The following is a 14,612-nucleotide window of genomic DNA, read 5'->3' on the forward strand; positions in this document are numbered from 1 at the left end:
GGGGCAGCAATTGGGGGGTTGGGGTGGGGCATGTGAGCCTTGCAGGGGTGGTAGCCCCTGTGGGTGCCATTTGGCCCCAGTTAGTGGGCCGTAGCCCCTGTGTAGGGACCATAACCCCTGTTGGGGAGTTGTAGCCTTGTGTGGGGGCCATAGCCCCTGTTGGAGGGCCATCACCTCTGTTGGGGAGCCATAGCCCTAATGTGGGGGCCATAAGCCCTTTTTGGGGCCATAGCCTCTGTTGGGGAGCCGTAGCCCCTGTGTGGGGGCCATAGCCCCTGTGAGAGGGCAGCAAAATATATATTCATGTTTCATGAATTCATGAAACTTGTATTTAGACTTCACTTTATTATTATGATAGAGACACTGGTAGGCTTCTACATTGCTTTAACATTGTAGCTATCTCAATAAAATAGTGCCCAACTGATCACTGTTTCTATCTCACTCTCTCTCTTTATAGTAGTCTTTTGTTTTAATTGTGGAGGAACATGGATTTTGGGGTATTTTACAGAATGACTTCGGGATTATTTTATCAGGGATTTTTCTGTTTTCCAATACGGAACACCAGAATTCCTGCTAGGAAGGCCAGTGGCAGAACCCTGCCTGCTCAGAGCTTGCCTTGGACCCATCTGACTGTGGCTGACCTCCTGGCCAAATGGGGCCAGGAGGACATGCTTTGACAGTTCATAGCAGGCCACCACACCCAGAACATCTTCTGGGCAATATCCCCCCAGATGCCCAGGCAGGGGTCACGCATGGCAGTAGTGCCGCAATGAGGCTAACTGTGCAGCCACAGCCCATTGGCAGCTGACCCAGAGGGGCAGATGCCTTTACTGGCTTTGCAGTCCCCATCCAGGTCTGGCAGGTGCACAGCAGCCCCCACTGCTAGACTGCTGCAGCAGGTAAAGGGTGCAGGGAACTCTCAGGGCTCCTTCAGCAGTCCAGCTGGCACAAAGGGCAGTGTCCCTAGGTACTAATTGGCTGGCTCAAGAAGCTCCTGAGAGTGAGTAGCCCTGAGCTACTTGCCAGGAAAGATTTTTGTACTGATGGGGCCAGGAGAGGGCAGCTTTTTATACTGCTGGGGACAGCACAGGTGCTGGCCCCAGCCTCTAGCTCCCCCTGGCTGCAGATCCAGGAAGAGCCAGGCAGGGTTATTTTGCTCCAAGTGGCACAATTTGCTCCTCAATAAAGTGCATGTCCAAACATGTGCATTGAGGCAAAAAGCCCAGGCTCAAATTTGCACTGCTTTTTTTTGAGCTGCTACAAACGCACGTGCTTGCATGTGTGGATGTGCCCAGTGAGTTTAAACCACACTGTCTTGTTGCCTCAGGGACCAGTGAATTTCAAAAGAGGGTAGGTTTGGTTTGGATAAGCACCCTCAGTTCAAGGGTTTCACTAAAGGAATAAACCAGCAGTATAAGCCAGGAGCCAGAGTGTATCTGCTTAGGTGGGAACGCCAGGCCTATAGTCCTCTTCTCTTGTTACACACCTCTTTGTTGAGATGATATTTACCAGTTCCCTTAAAATAATAAGTTGAGAATATACAGAATAACACTAAAACCTGTACAGGGCAGTGAAAGGAGAATAGATTAAAGGGCACTGGAAAACTGCCTTCAGCTATCTAGAGATGTTTACTCAGAGCTAGCCCAAAAAGAAGGAAGAGCCTCTTGAAACTGTCAGGGAGAGATTGAGAGGAGGAGGCAGGGCAGTGGCCACACAGAATATCAAAGAAAGGTAATTATTATGTTTCTCCTTTGCACCATGCTATGCTAACCCAGCTCCTGGTGTGAGGGAAGTCAACCCAATCTGAACAGAAGTTTGAAGTAGATCACACTTGCACCAATTTTTACATGGATATAATTCCATTGAGTTTCAAAGAGTTGCCTTGGCCTATCCCAGAGTGAGAGCAGGAGCTGCCTCTCATAGCTCATACCAAGAGTGATGGGAAAGATTTGGATTGTTTGCCTGACAGGAAATGATTTAAAGGCACCATGATGACAATAAATGGAATGATGAATGGCTCAGAGAAGGCAGGTAGGTGTCTGTCTCCATTTTCTCCAAGAACAAGCGAACATTTGATGAAAATAAAAGGTAGAGAATTAAAACCTGATGATTTTTTTTCTCTCAGTGAATAAATAGTCTGTGGAACTCACTGCTGCACAGGCCAAGAATTTAGTAAGCTTCAAAAAGATTTTGGTTATTCATATAGATAACAAGAATATTAAAAACAGCCATGATAGTTAATTGCAATCAAAGGATACTAGGAAGGATAAACATGTTGGCCATGTACAGACATTACACTTTACCTGTATAAGTGATAGAAAACTGATCTATAACAGAACACACACAGACTGGCTTAAAAATGATAGAACTCAGTCTAAGATTTCCCCCCCTCCACCCTCCCACCCCACAAAGTGTGAATGTGTGCTCTGTTTGCTACCAATCACAACTATGCTACTTATAGAAAACTTTATAACTCAGATCAATTCCATCTCAGGCTTTCTGAATGTTTGTACCTAGCCTTTGTGTGCCAGAGCATCAACCAATCACTGTTAAAGGCTCAGATGACACTTACTCAGGACATGAGAACCTGGCTGTGCAGTCGTTACTCTTGTATAAAGAAGTACTAAATGACTACGCAGTTACCGAACTTACTGTGCAGTGGGTGCATCTACACAAGTTGCTACAGTGCAGTAGCAACAAGTTACTGCACAGAGCCCCCCACGTGGTGTGGGGCAGTGAGGGACAGTGGGGATCACCCCCCTGCCTGGCAGCAGCTGGTAACTAGGGGCTTTTTTTAAAGAGCCGAGAGCTGGGGCCAGGCAGGCAGCCATGGGAGGACTGGAACAGTGTGGGGGAGCACTAAGGGAAGTGGGGGCAGCAGGCAGGGGATAGGGCATGGCAGGGGTCCCCTTATGGCCCTCTCCCCCCTCCTCAAGCCCCACTTCTCCACCCCCTACTTACCAGCATGGAGTCCAGGTACAGCTACCTGCGGCATTAAGCGGGGATTGCCTGAATCGCCGAAGCTCTTCCAGTCTTTTTCAAATCTATTTGGAGAGCTTCAAATTGATTTAGACCTTTTAATTGGTCTCCTGATTCGATTTGGATTCAGAGATTCAGCCACCAAATCGGGCCAGATCTCCTCCAAATCGAATCAGCACTCAGAGGTTCTCGAAGCGCTACTGTGCAGTAGCTCATTGCTACTGCACAGTAGCATTGGGAAAAACATCATGCAGCGACCATACTGCACAGTAACACCTGTTACTGCGCAGTCATTTAGTACTTGCTTATGCAAGCAAGTACTAAATGACTGCGCAGTAGCAACAGTGTATAGACATGGCCAGTAGTACTGATTAATGGCTTTTTCATATCACTGACTGTACAGTATCCTGAGATTACTGTGCAGTAGCGTCACATCATGTTTTCTGCCACATGACAGTACTGCACAGTAGTCTTGTGCTACTGTGCAGTCAGAGTCTCGTGTAGACATGGCCAAGGTGGGTTTTCCTACATCTACCTACCACAGGTTCTTAAACCTTCCTCTCAAGCAGCTGCTGTCAGATGCTGTTGAAAACAGGACATTGGATTAAACAGACCTGGTCTAGTGTTTTCTGCCTTTCTGTCCTTCAGAATTAGCTTGAACTGACAGATGATGGAGTATAATCACATTGGTCAGACAATGCTTTAGCAACAATAAACAATTAGTTTATTTAACTACATCAGTATTAGCTAATCATTGTCTCAGGAATGACCACTGGACAGCCAGAGAAGATGAATTGCAATAATGATAACAATAAACTAATAATGATAATTTATCAGAGTTTCCCCTGTTTTGTTTCTACAGCAGTTATGACTTTGACTATGAATACTACAGAGATGACTTCTATGACAGGTAAGCAGAGGAGATAATGGTTAACAGAGCTTTATTCTGTGCATGCTGCTTCATGTGGATTACAAACCCACAAGAGACACTGTGAAAACAAGGCACTGGGGGAGAAGTAGGGTGTATAGCTGAGATCTAGGAAGACATGGAGAGGTATGGGGGGAGGCCCTTGCATTAGTGAGGGAGAGACTGAGATGAGCTAGAGAGGTAGCCATGATAGAGAAGCAGAGAAGCAGGGAATGGGTGAAACAAGGAGCTCTCTCTGTATGAATGTCACACAAGGGAGACACTGATGTGGGAAGACTGAAGAAAATGTGTATTACCACTCTAAGGGTCTCTCTAGGTGTTTAGGTGAAGGCATGATAGGACCTCCCTTATGCCATGCCTCATGTGCATGGCAGGAGACATGATTGTGGGATCCAACATTAGATCTAATCATGCTGATCCCAGACTCCCTTTAAACCAACAACTAGCAAGCTCCCATGGCTGCAAGCCCCATGAACTGCAGGATTCCTGTCAGCTGATGGGCCTCCCAGCCATGGGGGCATAGCTATCATTCAAGTATTCCTTGCTGTATGCTTAAATGAAAGCTGGATAGAAAACAGCTATAAAGTTGTTACACATTTTCAAGCTCTAACTTTATTGTTGAATGGACTTTTGCATGTGTAGCCAATCTAAATTAATTGTATGATTAACCAGTTAATTGCGTAATACCTGTAATGTGTAGAGGGAGCCTTAGGGAACAACAAGCAGACCAACAAAGTATTTATTTGCCAAAAATGTAACTCTGGGTAACTAAAACAATTCACAAATTATTCATGAATAGTTTTAGGCTGCAGTGAAACAATGCATTGGAAATCTTGAAGTAAACTACATTGATACTCTCGAAATATTTCAATTGGGGCACTTGTAATAAAAGTGAAGGTTATGGAAGCCTGGATTCAAAGAACAGGAGGGGAAGGATCTCTTGTTTCACAACAGAAACTTGGATACTCACCTGAATTTAATTTTGCCTTCTGCCTGAAGGGCTTTGAACCCATGCCACTCTCCTCTCAAATTTTTAAATCATCAAGCTATAGGGTATTCTGGGAAGGATAGGTCTCACTCCTGATGGTGATTCTGATTAAATAAAATGTTTAAATATTCTTGAACCCAGATGTCACACCTCCTGTGTTAGCATCCTAACCCACAAGCTACAAAGTCTCTTTAGCCCAAAGAATTTTTAAACACCTTATACAAGGTGCAAAAACTTTACAAAGAAAGACTAGGGACAGTACCCTAGAATATACTGTAGCATGATTGATAGGATATCAGATATCCTGGTGGAAGTTCAAATCCCCTTAGGAAGGAGAAGGAATTAAATTTAGGTCTTGAAATCGGGATGAGGACCTAAGTCACTGGGCTACTGAGCAGAACAAGAAGGTCTTCCTTCTCTGATTTTCCTTCATTGTGCTAACCCTTTGCTTTCTTTGATTTTATTCAAAGTATCAGACATTGAATTCAGAACCTGAAACAAAATGTTTCAATTATTTCATTCTAGCAAGAAAAAAACAGCAGAAAAATTGGTTTTGTATCATCCAAGAAATTTTTGTTTTGTTTTTCAATTTGGCTGCTGAACCGGAAGACTGATTATTCCCAGACCCTACCAAGTGCCTTTAACTTCCATTGACTTCATTTCCTTAGCAAATTATGGGTCCAGACCTCTTGTGACTTCCAGAGCACAGCTGCTCAGCATATGACTCTGAGGGCGCCTTTTTTTATAACTGATGGTTCTGTGAACTCATGGTGACATTCTCCTGCACAGAGCGCCAGGGCAAGGCCTAGGCACTAACTATGTTTTATACAAGCCCTTAGAAGCTTAGAGTCCTTGTATGTATGATGAGGGGGTTTCTACACTGTCTCAAGCTGTCTCCCTTAAAGTGACACAATGGGTGTCAATTTATACCGTCACTCTATTACAGATGACAGGTCAAAAATCTCCAAATTTCTCCATGAGCTATTTAAAGTTAAATATGGTAGGGGGCCCCACATAACAATTCAACCCTGCTGACCTCTTAGTACTAAATTACAGCAGGAGGTACTAAACTACAGCTCTTATAATGGGATATGTGCAGATCAGTGACAGTTGTTTAGTTTTATGAATTGACGTATTTTAGTTAAGTGCAATTTCAGTACTTTCATTACTGTCATAATGAAAGTACTATTTTTCAGGAATGCAGCTGTGCTCCTGGGTGCCTGGCATAGTTCAAGCACCCCAGTCTTCAACACACGAACACACCCTAGTTGTCAGTAGAGTGAATTTGGAGATGACTAACACAAAAAAGTTTCTTTTAAATATTTATTTAATTTAATTAATGAATTTAAGAAAGGAGATCAGCAGAAGATTGATCCGTGTCAGGCTCTGCAGCTACACTTGGTGTGCTAAAACATGAATTACCCAAAAAACCTGTGAATGACACTGCAAATTACCTGAAAGTACCAGTGAATTGTAACCACAGCTGGTGGGCAAGGGGGCTCAGGACATGTAATTTGGTGAGCTGTTATGTATGTGACATGTACATGTGACAGATTTTTTGTCCACAGTGGGACAAATTGCCACAATCAGACTAAAATACAACAGAGGTGGTCTAATTTGCCATGCTCCAGGACAGTTTGCCACAACAAAACCTCATGCATGTGTATATAGTGACGCCATTATGCTAGCCAAATGGTGATTTTTTGGTCACATTTAAATGGCAAATTGTCACATGTACAAGCACCCTTAAGTTGCTCTTTAAAACCAGCAGATCTGGGATAGGAGCTTTTTTTCTCAGTCTGTTTGTCCCCCTCTCACTGATTCCCCCAAAGTGTGTGTAATATTCACCCACAGGGCTTCAGTTGGAAGTAACTATCACCCCACCTTTCTCCTACCTCCCATCAGAGGGTGGGAATTTCACCCTCACTTGTTAAGCTAAAAAGTTACCACCCCCCAGACAGGATGATACTGAGTTTGGGCATTAGTGATCTCTGGACATATCTACATACCACCTTACACTGCCTTCATACAACGCACAACAGTGACATAGTGATCATGTTAGTCTACATGTGACTGGCAGCTACCTCACTGTAATGGCATGCTCCCCCATTTTAGCACACTGCTACAGCACAGTAGCAGCTAAAACTAACCATGTGCTATGTGCATGGCACCGGACAAGCAGTTACTGTAGACATGCCTTCTTTTGACCAAAGCTGCAGACAGTAGCTCAGACTCCAGCTCATTTTCCTGGAGTTAAGGTTATCCTGCAGGGGACCAAGGGGCAACATTAGTTTTGCCAACAAAGACAAGCAGCAAGACCTCACAGACATCTACCTATTTAGTACACTGCTTCAACAGAGCAGGTTTCTTAGCTGTGTCTGTGCTGTAAAGTCTGGTCTCACTCCCCTTGCTCTGCCACCTGCCTTCTGTTCCACCCTTGCTTTCTCTTCAAACTCTCTCTCACCTTGTATTTCCCCAAGAGCCCTGGGGGATACTTGTCATTCTTGGCTTGCTCATCTTTGCTGAAGCTAATGGGCATTAGCGTTGAAAGGTTCCATTTGGCTGAAGGGCAATGGTTTGGAGGCAGACAGAAGGGTGAAGGGGTCCGTGGCTGGATGCAGCCTAGATAAATGTCGTGCTATATCCCTCTGCTCACATCAGATCTTATAATGGCAGCAGACAGGCCAGTCCATGAAACATCTCACAGGACACATGTCCTCTCTGTGCTGCCAGCTCCAGTAAATCAGCTGTATGACTTGCAGTATAAACAGGGCAGGTGGGAGAATGGAACAGAGAGAGGACACGCAAGAGGAGGTGTTGGAGGGGATGGGGAAACCAAACCTCTTCTTCTAAGAACATATTCCAAGGTCCTCGGCCACTTCTGACAGCAAGCTCTTAGGGGGCATGTTTAAAAAGCATGCTCAATAAGGGACCATTGTGAATCATTAAGAATGACAGACTGACAGGCCTCTGTGTGCATAATGTTGCCCAGTACAAGGACTGCCTGCTAGCATAGCTGAAACTTTAACACTCAAACTTCATCTCAGAGGCCTCTTCTCTCTCTTCTACTGCAAATGGCATCATGTGGCAGCAGCAGCTGTTTGTATGTAGCCGCAGCAACCTCTAGTGGCGTAACCTGTAAATCATTCCCCTTGATGGCTATTCCTAATGTGTTTGTTGCCTAAATTTTCTTTCATTCTGAAAGTGCATCCTTCACTGTACTGTTTGCAGTCTGTAACCTGTTTTGATATACAGGCTTTTCGAGTATCGAGGCCGGGTCTCTCCTGTCCCCAGGGTGGTTCCTGTGAAGCGTCCACGAGCGACCATTCCTTTAGTGCGACGTGTAAAAGCAACACTGCCTGTCAAACTTTTTGCCAGGTCGGCCGCCATTGCAAACAGCTCTGCCAAATTAAAATGTGAGTATCTGTATGCACAGGAATGCCTCATGCAATGTGCAGCCTGCAAAAGCATCATCAATTTCCTGTTATGCCCCAGTTACTATGAGGATAAAAGAGAAATAGGCCATCCACCAAGAATTTCAAAGTGCTTGCTGAGCATTGACTGATTAGGTCTCAGAGCCCCATCCAGTGGGAGATGAAGGTCTTTATTACCGTGTTAGAGAAGGGGAAAACCAAGGGGTAAAAAAAGGGAAGTAACTGCCCAAGGAATAGGACTGAGGTTTCCTACTCCCACATTCTGTCCATGAGATCGTGCTTCCCCCTTAAATACACTACACCTGAAGTTGACATATAATTTAAGGTAATATATCTAAAGAGTATAGAGCAGAGATATTCATTCCTCTGCTGGGCTACCAAGGGCTATATTGGCAACCTTTAAGGTGCTCAGGGGTTCTAAATACTTAATGAAAAGCATTTTTAATGGTCAAAACCAACAACAAATAAGCCTATGCCAAAGATTATCTTGTAGTTAAGCTTCCCTGGCCAGAGTAACTGGTCTTTAGTTGGTTCACCACTAGTATGAACTCGCCACTGCGTGCATATATAAATACCTGCAGTAAGAAGAAGTGATTACCAGGGGCTGAGAGAGAAAAGCACTAGAATACAAGAAAGAGGAGTTCTGTTCCTTATTCTATCCTTGGCCTGCTGAGCTTATGTAAGTCATCACCTACCATGAGCGTCAGCTGTCCCATCTGTCAAATGGCGATGAAGACACTAGCTAAACCTGTGTCATCTGAACTCTATTTCATCTAGAGAGTGTTGATAGTGGAGCCATTTTAATTCAACCTTGGCTGCTCCTATCATTCATGCTCAGAAGGTTTGGTTTCTCCTCACTTCCCAGTTCAGCTTCCTGAAGCCTCATTCATCTAGGACTTTCTTACCTTTATACACTATACATGACAACATTTGCTCATAAGTCCTTTTACAGTCTTAAAGTTAAGCTAATCTTCCAGACACACCATGTGGGGGTGCATTGACCTAACATTATTCTAAATCATATAATTTCTTTTTATTTGCCAATTTACAAAATGCAGTAATTGGCAACAGTCAAATTACGGACAAGGAAGCTGTACCCTTTTCCCACTGATGTCACCAGTGCCTGGTTTTCTCTCTCAGTTCTCTGTGCGGAGTCTGTGACTGGTTCCAGTCTAATGAGCAGCCTATCCTATCCAATTGTAGTTATAGCCCTGGTACTTTCCAGGACTCTAGATCTGCAAGGCTAAAATTTGACTTTTAGAAGCTTCCTGAAAACGTGGGTATGGGCAACACCAGCTACGTTCCCCTGTCCAGTTGGCCCAAGCAGTCAAAGCAGCCCAAGAATACTTAGGAACAGGAGTTAATTTGTTCCTAGAGGCACGAGAATGCTGCTGCTGCTCAGTTGCTGGAAATGGGGAAGTATTTGAGCTTTCTGTCAGGGTTTCTCAGCATGTCAGCTTCAGGCCGACTCCAGCTATTCCTAACCATTAGGCCTGTGCGAGTCAACAGTGATCTGATCTGGCTTCGGATCCGGCCGCTTCGGATGGCAGTGATCCAATCCGGAGCTCCAGACCGGGTTTTCACCTTGATCTGGCTGAAGCGGTTCTGAAGCTTCGGAGCCACCTCAGAGATCTGGCCATAGGGTATAATGGGGAACCAATGAAATATCTATAACTTTGGGGGGGTTTTGTCCAATTTAGATGAAACTTTCAGGGATAGTAGCCTCTGCTGCAAGCATGAAACCTGGCAAGTTTCAAGAAGATCGGTGCAGGGGTTTTGGGAAAACTGTACCCCAAATTCGTAAAAACCAAACATGTCACGGCTGTATGTTACAACACGGGGGGGGTCAAAACTGCAGGGGTGGTAGCTCTTACTGAGGTCACAAAGCCTGCCAAGCTTCAAGGAGATAGGTGCAGGGGTTTGGGGGGAACTGCACCTCAAGCTGCAGACAAGCAAAACTCGTACCATGGATGACCCTACATGTGTTGAGGCACAGCGGGGTGGCAGCTGCAGCGATGGTGGCCCCTGCTGTGGCCACGATGCCTGCCAGCTGTTGTGGAGATCAGTGCAGGGGCCCTGCACCTCTAGCTGCTGACAGGCAAAACTCTTGCCAAGACTGTGTCTGTCTTGGGGCAGTTGGTTGTCTGTATTGAGTCTTTCCTTTCCTTAGCCTGGTTTTGTAGGTGCTAATTGATGCTCGTTATGTAGTAGCTAGGTCCTGTGTATTGAGCTGGTCCCTGAGTCCCTGAGGGAATCATGATTGATTGATTGGTAACTGGGAATACAGCAGTTTAGCAGCCAGGCCTGCAGTAGTGTCTCCCCTCCCCAGCCCAAGCCAGAGACAGTTAGTCCCACAGCACCCATGGCTGGAGTTTTGCTTGTGCGCAGCTTTAGGGGCAGTTCCCCCCCAAACCTCTACACTGATCTTGAAACTTGGCAGGCTTTGTGGCTTCAGTAAGAGCTACCACCCCTGCAGTTTTCACCCCCCTGTGTTGTAACACATAGCTGCGACAGGAGTTTTGTTTTCAATAATTTGGGGTATAGCCAAAACCCCTGCACTGATCTTCTTGAAACTTGGCAGGCTTTGTGGCCTCAGTAAGAGCCACCACCCCTGCAGTTTTCACCCTGCTATGTTGTAACGCTGAGACATGACATGAGTTTTGCTTTCATGAATTTGGGGTGCAGTTCCCCCCAAACCCCTGCACTGATCTTCTTAAACTTGGTAGGTTTCATGCTCTCAGCAGAGGCTACCATCCCTGCAAGTTTCATCCAAATTGAACAAAAAGCAACAAAGTTATAGATATTTCATTGATTCCCCATTAAAGCTCTTTGAGAAGCCGAACGAGGCCGGTGCTTCGACCCAGATGTGCTGCTTTGGACCCCAAAGCGTCCAAAGCTTCTTCGGATCCGGAGCTCTGCCTGAAGCCTCACACAGCCCTACTAACCATCTCCCTGAGCTTCCCCTTATCTGTACTGTATGGACAATGGGATTGGTCAGTAAGCCGTGGCAGAAACTGAATCATGTCAGGGAGGAAGGCCAGATGTTGGAGGGGAAAAGGGTTCTTCCAGGGATGTGAAGGGGAAATGGGCTCTTCTCAATAATCCATCCCAGTTGTAGCCCAGAAAACTCATGGGGCTTGCAGTCTGTGACCCTCTTAGTAGGTGAGGAAATTGTTGAGCTATTTCCCAGGAAATCCTGTATGAGCAGTGCTTGACTCTTCAATCCTGTCTCTTCAGAACTGACTCCGTATTAAAAATCCAGATTATCCACATTTCCCCAGTCCCTATCCCACATTTCTACAGCACTTCCCCAATCAAAGGTTTTATGGTAAGCACAATTACTCCTAGATTATTGAATATAATCAGTCCCTAACATGTAAGATGTTTGTGTGGACTAAGGCTTATCTCTCCCTCTCTCTCTCTCTCTCTCTGACGCACACACATCCAAGTGAAATGCAGTGAGCTGCAGACAATCAAAACCGAGCTGACGCAGATCAAATCCAACATTGATGCTCTCCTGGGCAGATTGGAGCAGATTGCTGAAGAACAGAAAGCATCCACAGGTCAGTGGGCTGCAAAGAAATGCCTTGCTGATGGCCCTAAGAGAGGGCAAGGAGTTCAGGTACAGAAAAGTTAATCTCAAAGACAGTCACACAGACTTTGCAGGGCATACTTTCAACATCTGGGAACTATATTCTAGAACAGGCTGTTACTTTAAGGTATCAGACAAAAATCCCATTGAGCAACATGGGGGAGCAACCTTCCATGCTGCTTTTACCATGCATCTATGTACCACTTTATTTTTGTGCCCAGCAAGAACTAAGATAAGCCCATTAGGGGTTTTGTGTTTCAGAATTGGACTGTGTGTGTTAAAACTCAATTCATATTCATTTCAAAGTTGTTCTATTTAAGAGCCCCTAACAACTATGAAACAGAAAAAAAAATGAACCACCATGCTTTTCACACACATAAAACTGGACCATCTTCAAAAAATGACAACAAAACATGAAACGTCTTGATTTTGGAAATCTTCAGTATTGCTGACCCTCAGGCTTTCAAAAGTATATGGCAAGTCCATGAAATAATGAGATCAGCTTTAAAACTATGACATTTTTGTTAAATGCACACACACACATATATATTGGGACTTTTTAATGTACTTTCTGGCTCCAAGGCCAGATGTTTTCAAAGCATTTAAGAACCTGATGATTCCAGCAGGCAACTGGGCGGATACACCTAGCTCCCAATTGCATAACTAGTGATTCCTATAATTAGACTTTGGAGCAGAATGCCAAATACCAGAAGACTCATGATAAAATTGTGAGCGTTGGCAACACAGAGTTACCCTTCCCAACGTCCATACTAAATATGCCTAAGGTTTTTTGCATATAGTGCCTGCTGAACCAACTTGGTTGTTTAGCAAAGATTTGATCATCCACATCTTGGTAAGCTAGACATGGCTGTACTGAGTTGACTTATTTTTGAGGCAGAACCATTATGCCTCAGAGCACTCACAGGCCTCACTTGCTTTCCCTAACAATTTAGACCCAGTCCTGCAAAGGCTAATGCACAATTTCGGTCTTACTTACTGCAGATAGCCCTGCTGACTTTGAAAAGATGATAGGTGGTGGACTAAGCACACATATGAGATTGCAAAAATCATGGTCCTTGTTCAGAGGGCATGATGGTCCCAGCACAAGGCAGTGATCTTTTGCCTTAGAAGTTAGGCTCATTTATACCTCATGAGAGAGATTCTGCCCACCTTTTAGTCCAATAACCCAGTGACTACGATCCATGACCAGGCCATGCCTAACCTATATCCTAGTAGTTACAGCTTTTGACTGGGAAAATTCACTTTCTTAAACCTAAACATGGCTCTCCCTGTTGCTGGCTCAGTGCTGTAACAGTACAGGGTTGGGGCTAAAAGGCAGATGGGCCCTCTTTCTGGCAGGTGTGTATGCAGGGCAATCCTGGTCTGCTATGGATGGGAACAGAATCCATACTGTGTATTAGTGTAGCAAACATTGCTGCAACTCAGATGATATGGCTGAAGTTCAACAGAGTAATCTCTCCTGCTCTGATTCCCATAGAAATGGATATTGGAGCATGGAAAACTGGAAAGAATGTTTTAAAATGCTCAAAGCAGGGAAGGTGATACCCTGAGGGACCCTGCCATCTGTAATTTTCCTGGTTCAAATCTAGCCCCAGCTGATAGTGTAGTGACTGGCAGTTGTTTTACTCTGGGACCCAGAGTATGCTTGCACTTCCCTCTAGGTAGAGAGCTAAGGAACAGGCCTCATTGCATGTCATAGTGAGCAAAAAATCATCCTCCCACTTCACCACCAAGGTCTAAAATGGACTTCGTTCTCACTTCTGTAAGAGGTTGATAAGGCTCAGGAAGGAGACACATTGGCAGCGTTCGTTAGGAGGAAAGTTTCACTGGTGCTGTACAGGTTCTCTGAGCAGAGGACTCATGACTGCAGAACTGGCCAGTTATCAGCCTTCACCAGCGCTGCATTCACTGTAACAAAATGGAAATGTCTAGGTTCTGGTTTTCTTCCCTTCACACCTGCATGGGTTAGGAGTGGTTCCAGTGGAGTCACTGGTCCTGACTCTCTCTTCCCTTCAAACCAAAAAGGGCTACACATGGCTCTACTGGAAGCAGTGGGCCTGGGTCTCAGGTCTTCATGTTATCATCAGTTGGCTCCATCAGAGTCAGTGATGGAGCTGCTCCAGAACAGGGAAAGAATCAGACCCATTACTAATTCCTTTTGGGGATGACATAGGTGGGGCCTGTTGGACTATTTAAATAAAAATCACTGTGTTCCTTTCCCTCCATTTTCTTTGCCTTTCCCTGATCTTGGTGACCTGGCTCTTGATCTTGCAGAGGTACGAAAGAAAGCAGATGGAAACAAAAGTGAGATCTCCCAGGAAGACACAGCATCAGAGACAGAAATCAACACAGAGGAGCCACTGAATGGGGAGGAGGGAGAAGAGGAAGGACTCACGCGAGATGACTGTGAAGATGAACTGGTAAAAGGCAATAGGCAATATGCCTTCTCTCACCTCAGGGAGTCAATCAACCAACCACAGCTTTGCTGGAATTCAGTAAAACCCCAGCGGAAAAGTGATTTTTCCGTCTTAAGTATCATAGAGTCATAGAAGTAGGGTCGGAAGGGACCTTGTAGATCTTCAAGTCCGACCCCCTGCCTGGGCAGGAGAAAAACTGGGCTCAAATGACTCCAGCCAGGTAGGCATCAAGCCTCTTCTTAAAGACCCCCAG

At 45.1% G+C, this 14,612-nt stretch overlaps 1 protein-coding gene across 2 annotated transcripts in view; it reads left to right on the forward strand.

Moving 5' to 3' along the window:
• RALY (RALY heterogeneous nuclear ribonucleoprotein) overlaps window positions 1–14,612 on the forward strand; it is a 267,642-nt gene that overhangs the window by 233,920 nt on the left and 19,110 nt on the right. For both annotated transcript variants that reach the window (XM_019539722.1, XM_019539723.1), the window contains exons 4-7: window positions 3,842–3,889; window positions 8,151–8,311; window positions 11,779–11,892; window positions 14,217–14,362. In XM_019539722.1, coding sequence (XP_019395267.1) covers window positions 3,842–3,889; window positions 8,151–8,311; window positions 11,779–11,892; window positions 14,217–14,362 — 469 coding nt within the window. The remainder of the gene's footprint in view (window positions 1–3,841; window positions 3,890–8,150; window positions 8,312–11,778; window positions 11,893–14,216; window positions 14,363–14,612) is intronic.

The sequence above is a fragment of the Crocodylus porosus genome, unplaced genomic scaffold (assembly GCF_001723895.1).
Source record: "Crocodylus porosus isolate Cpor-Errol unplaced genomic scaffold, CroPor_comp1, whole genome shotgun sequence".
Classification (NCBI taxonomy): Eukaryota; Metazoa; Chordata; order Crocodylia; family Crocodylidae; genus Crocodylus; species Crocodylus porosus.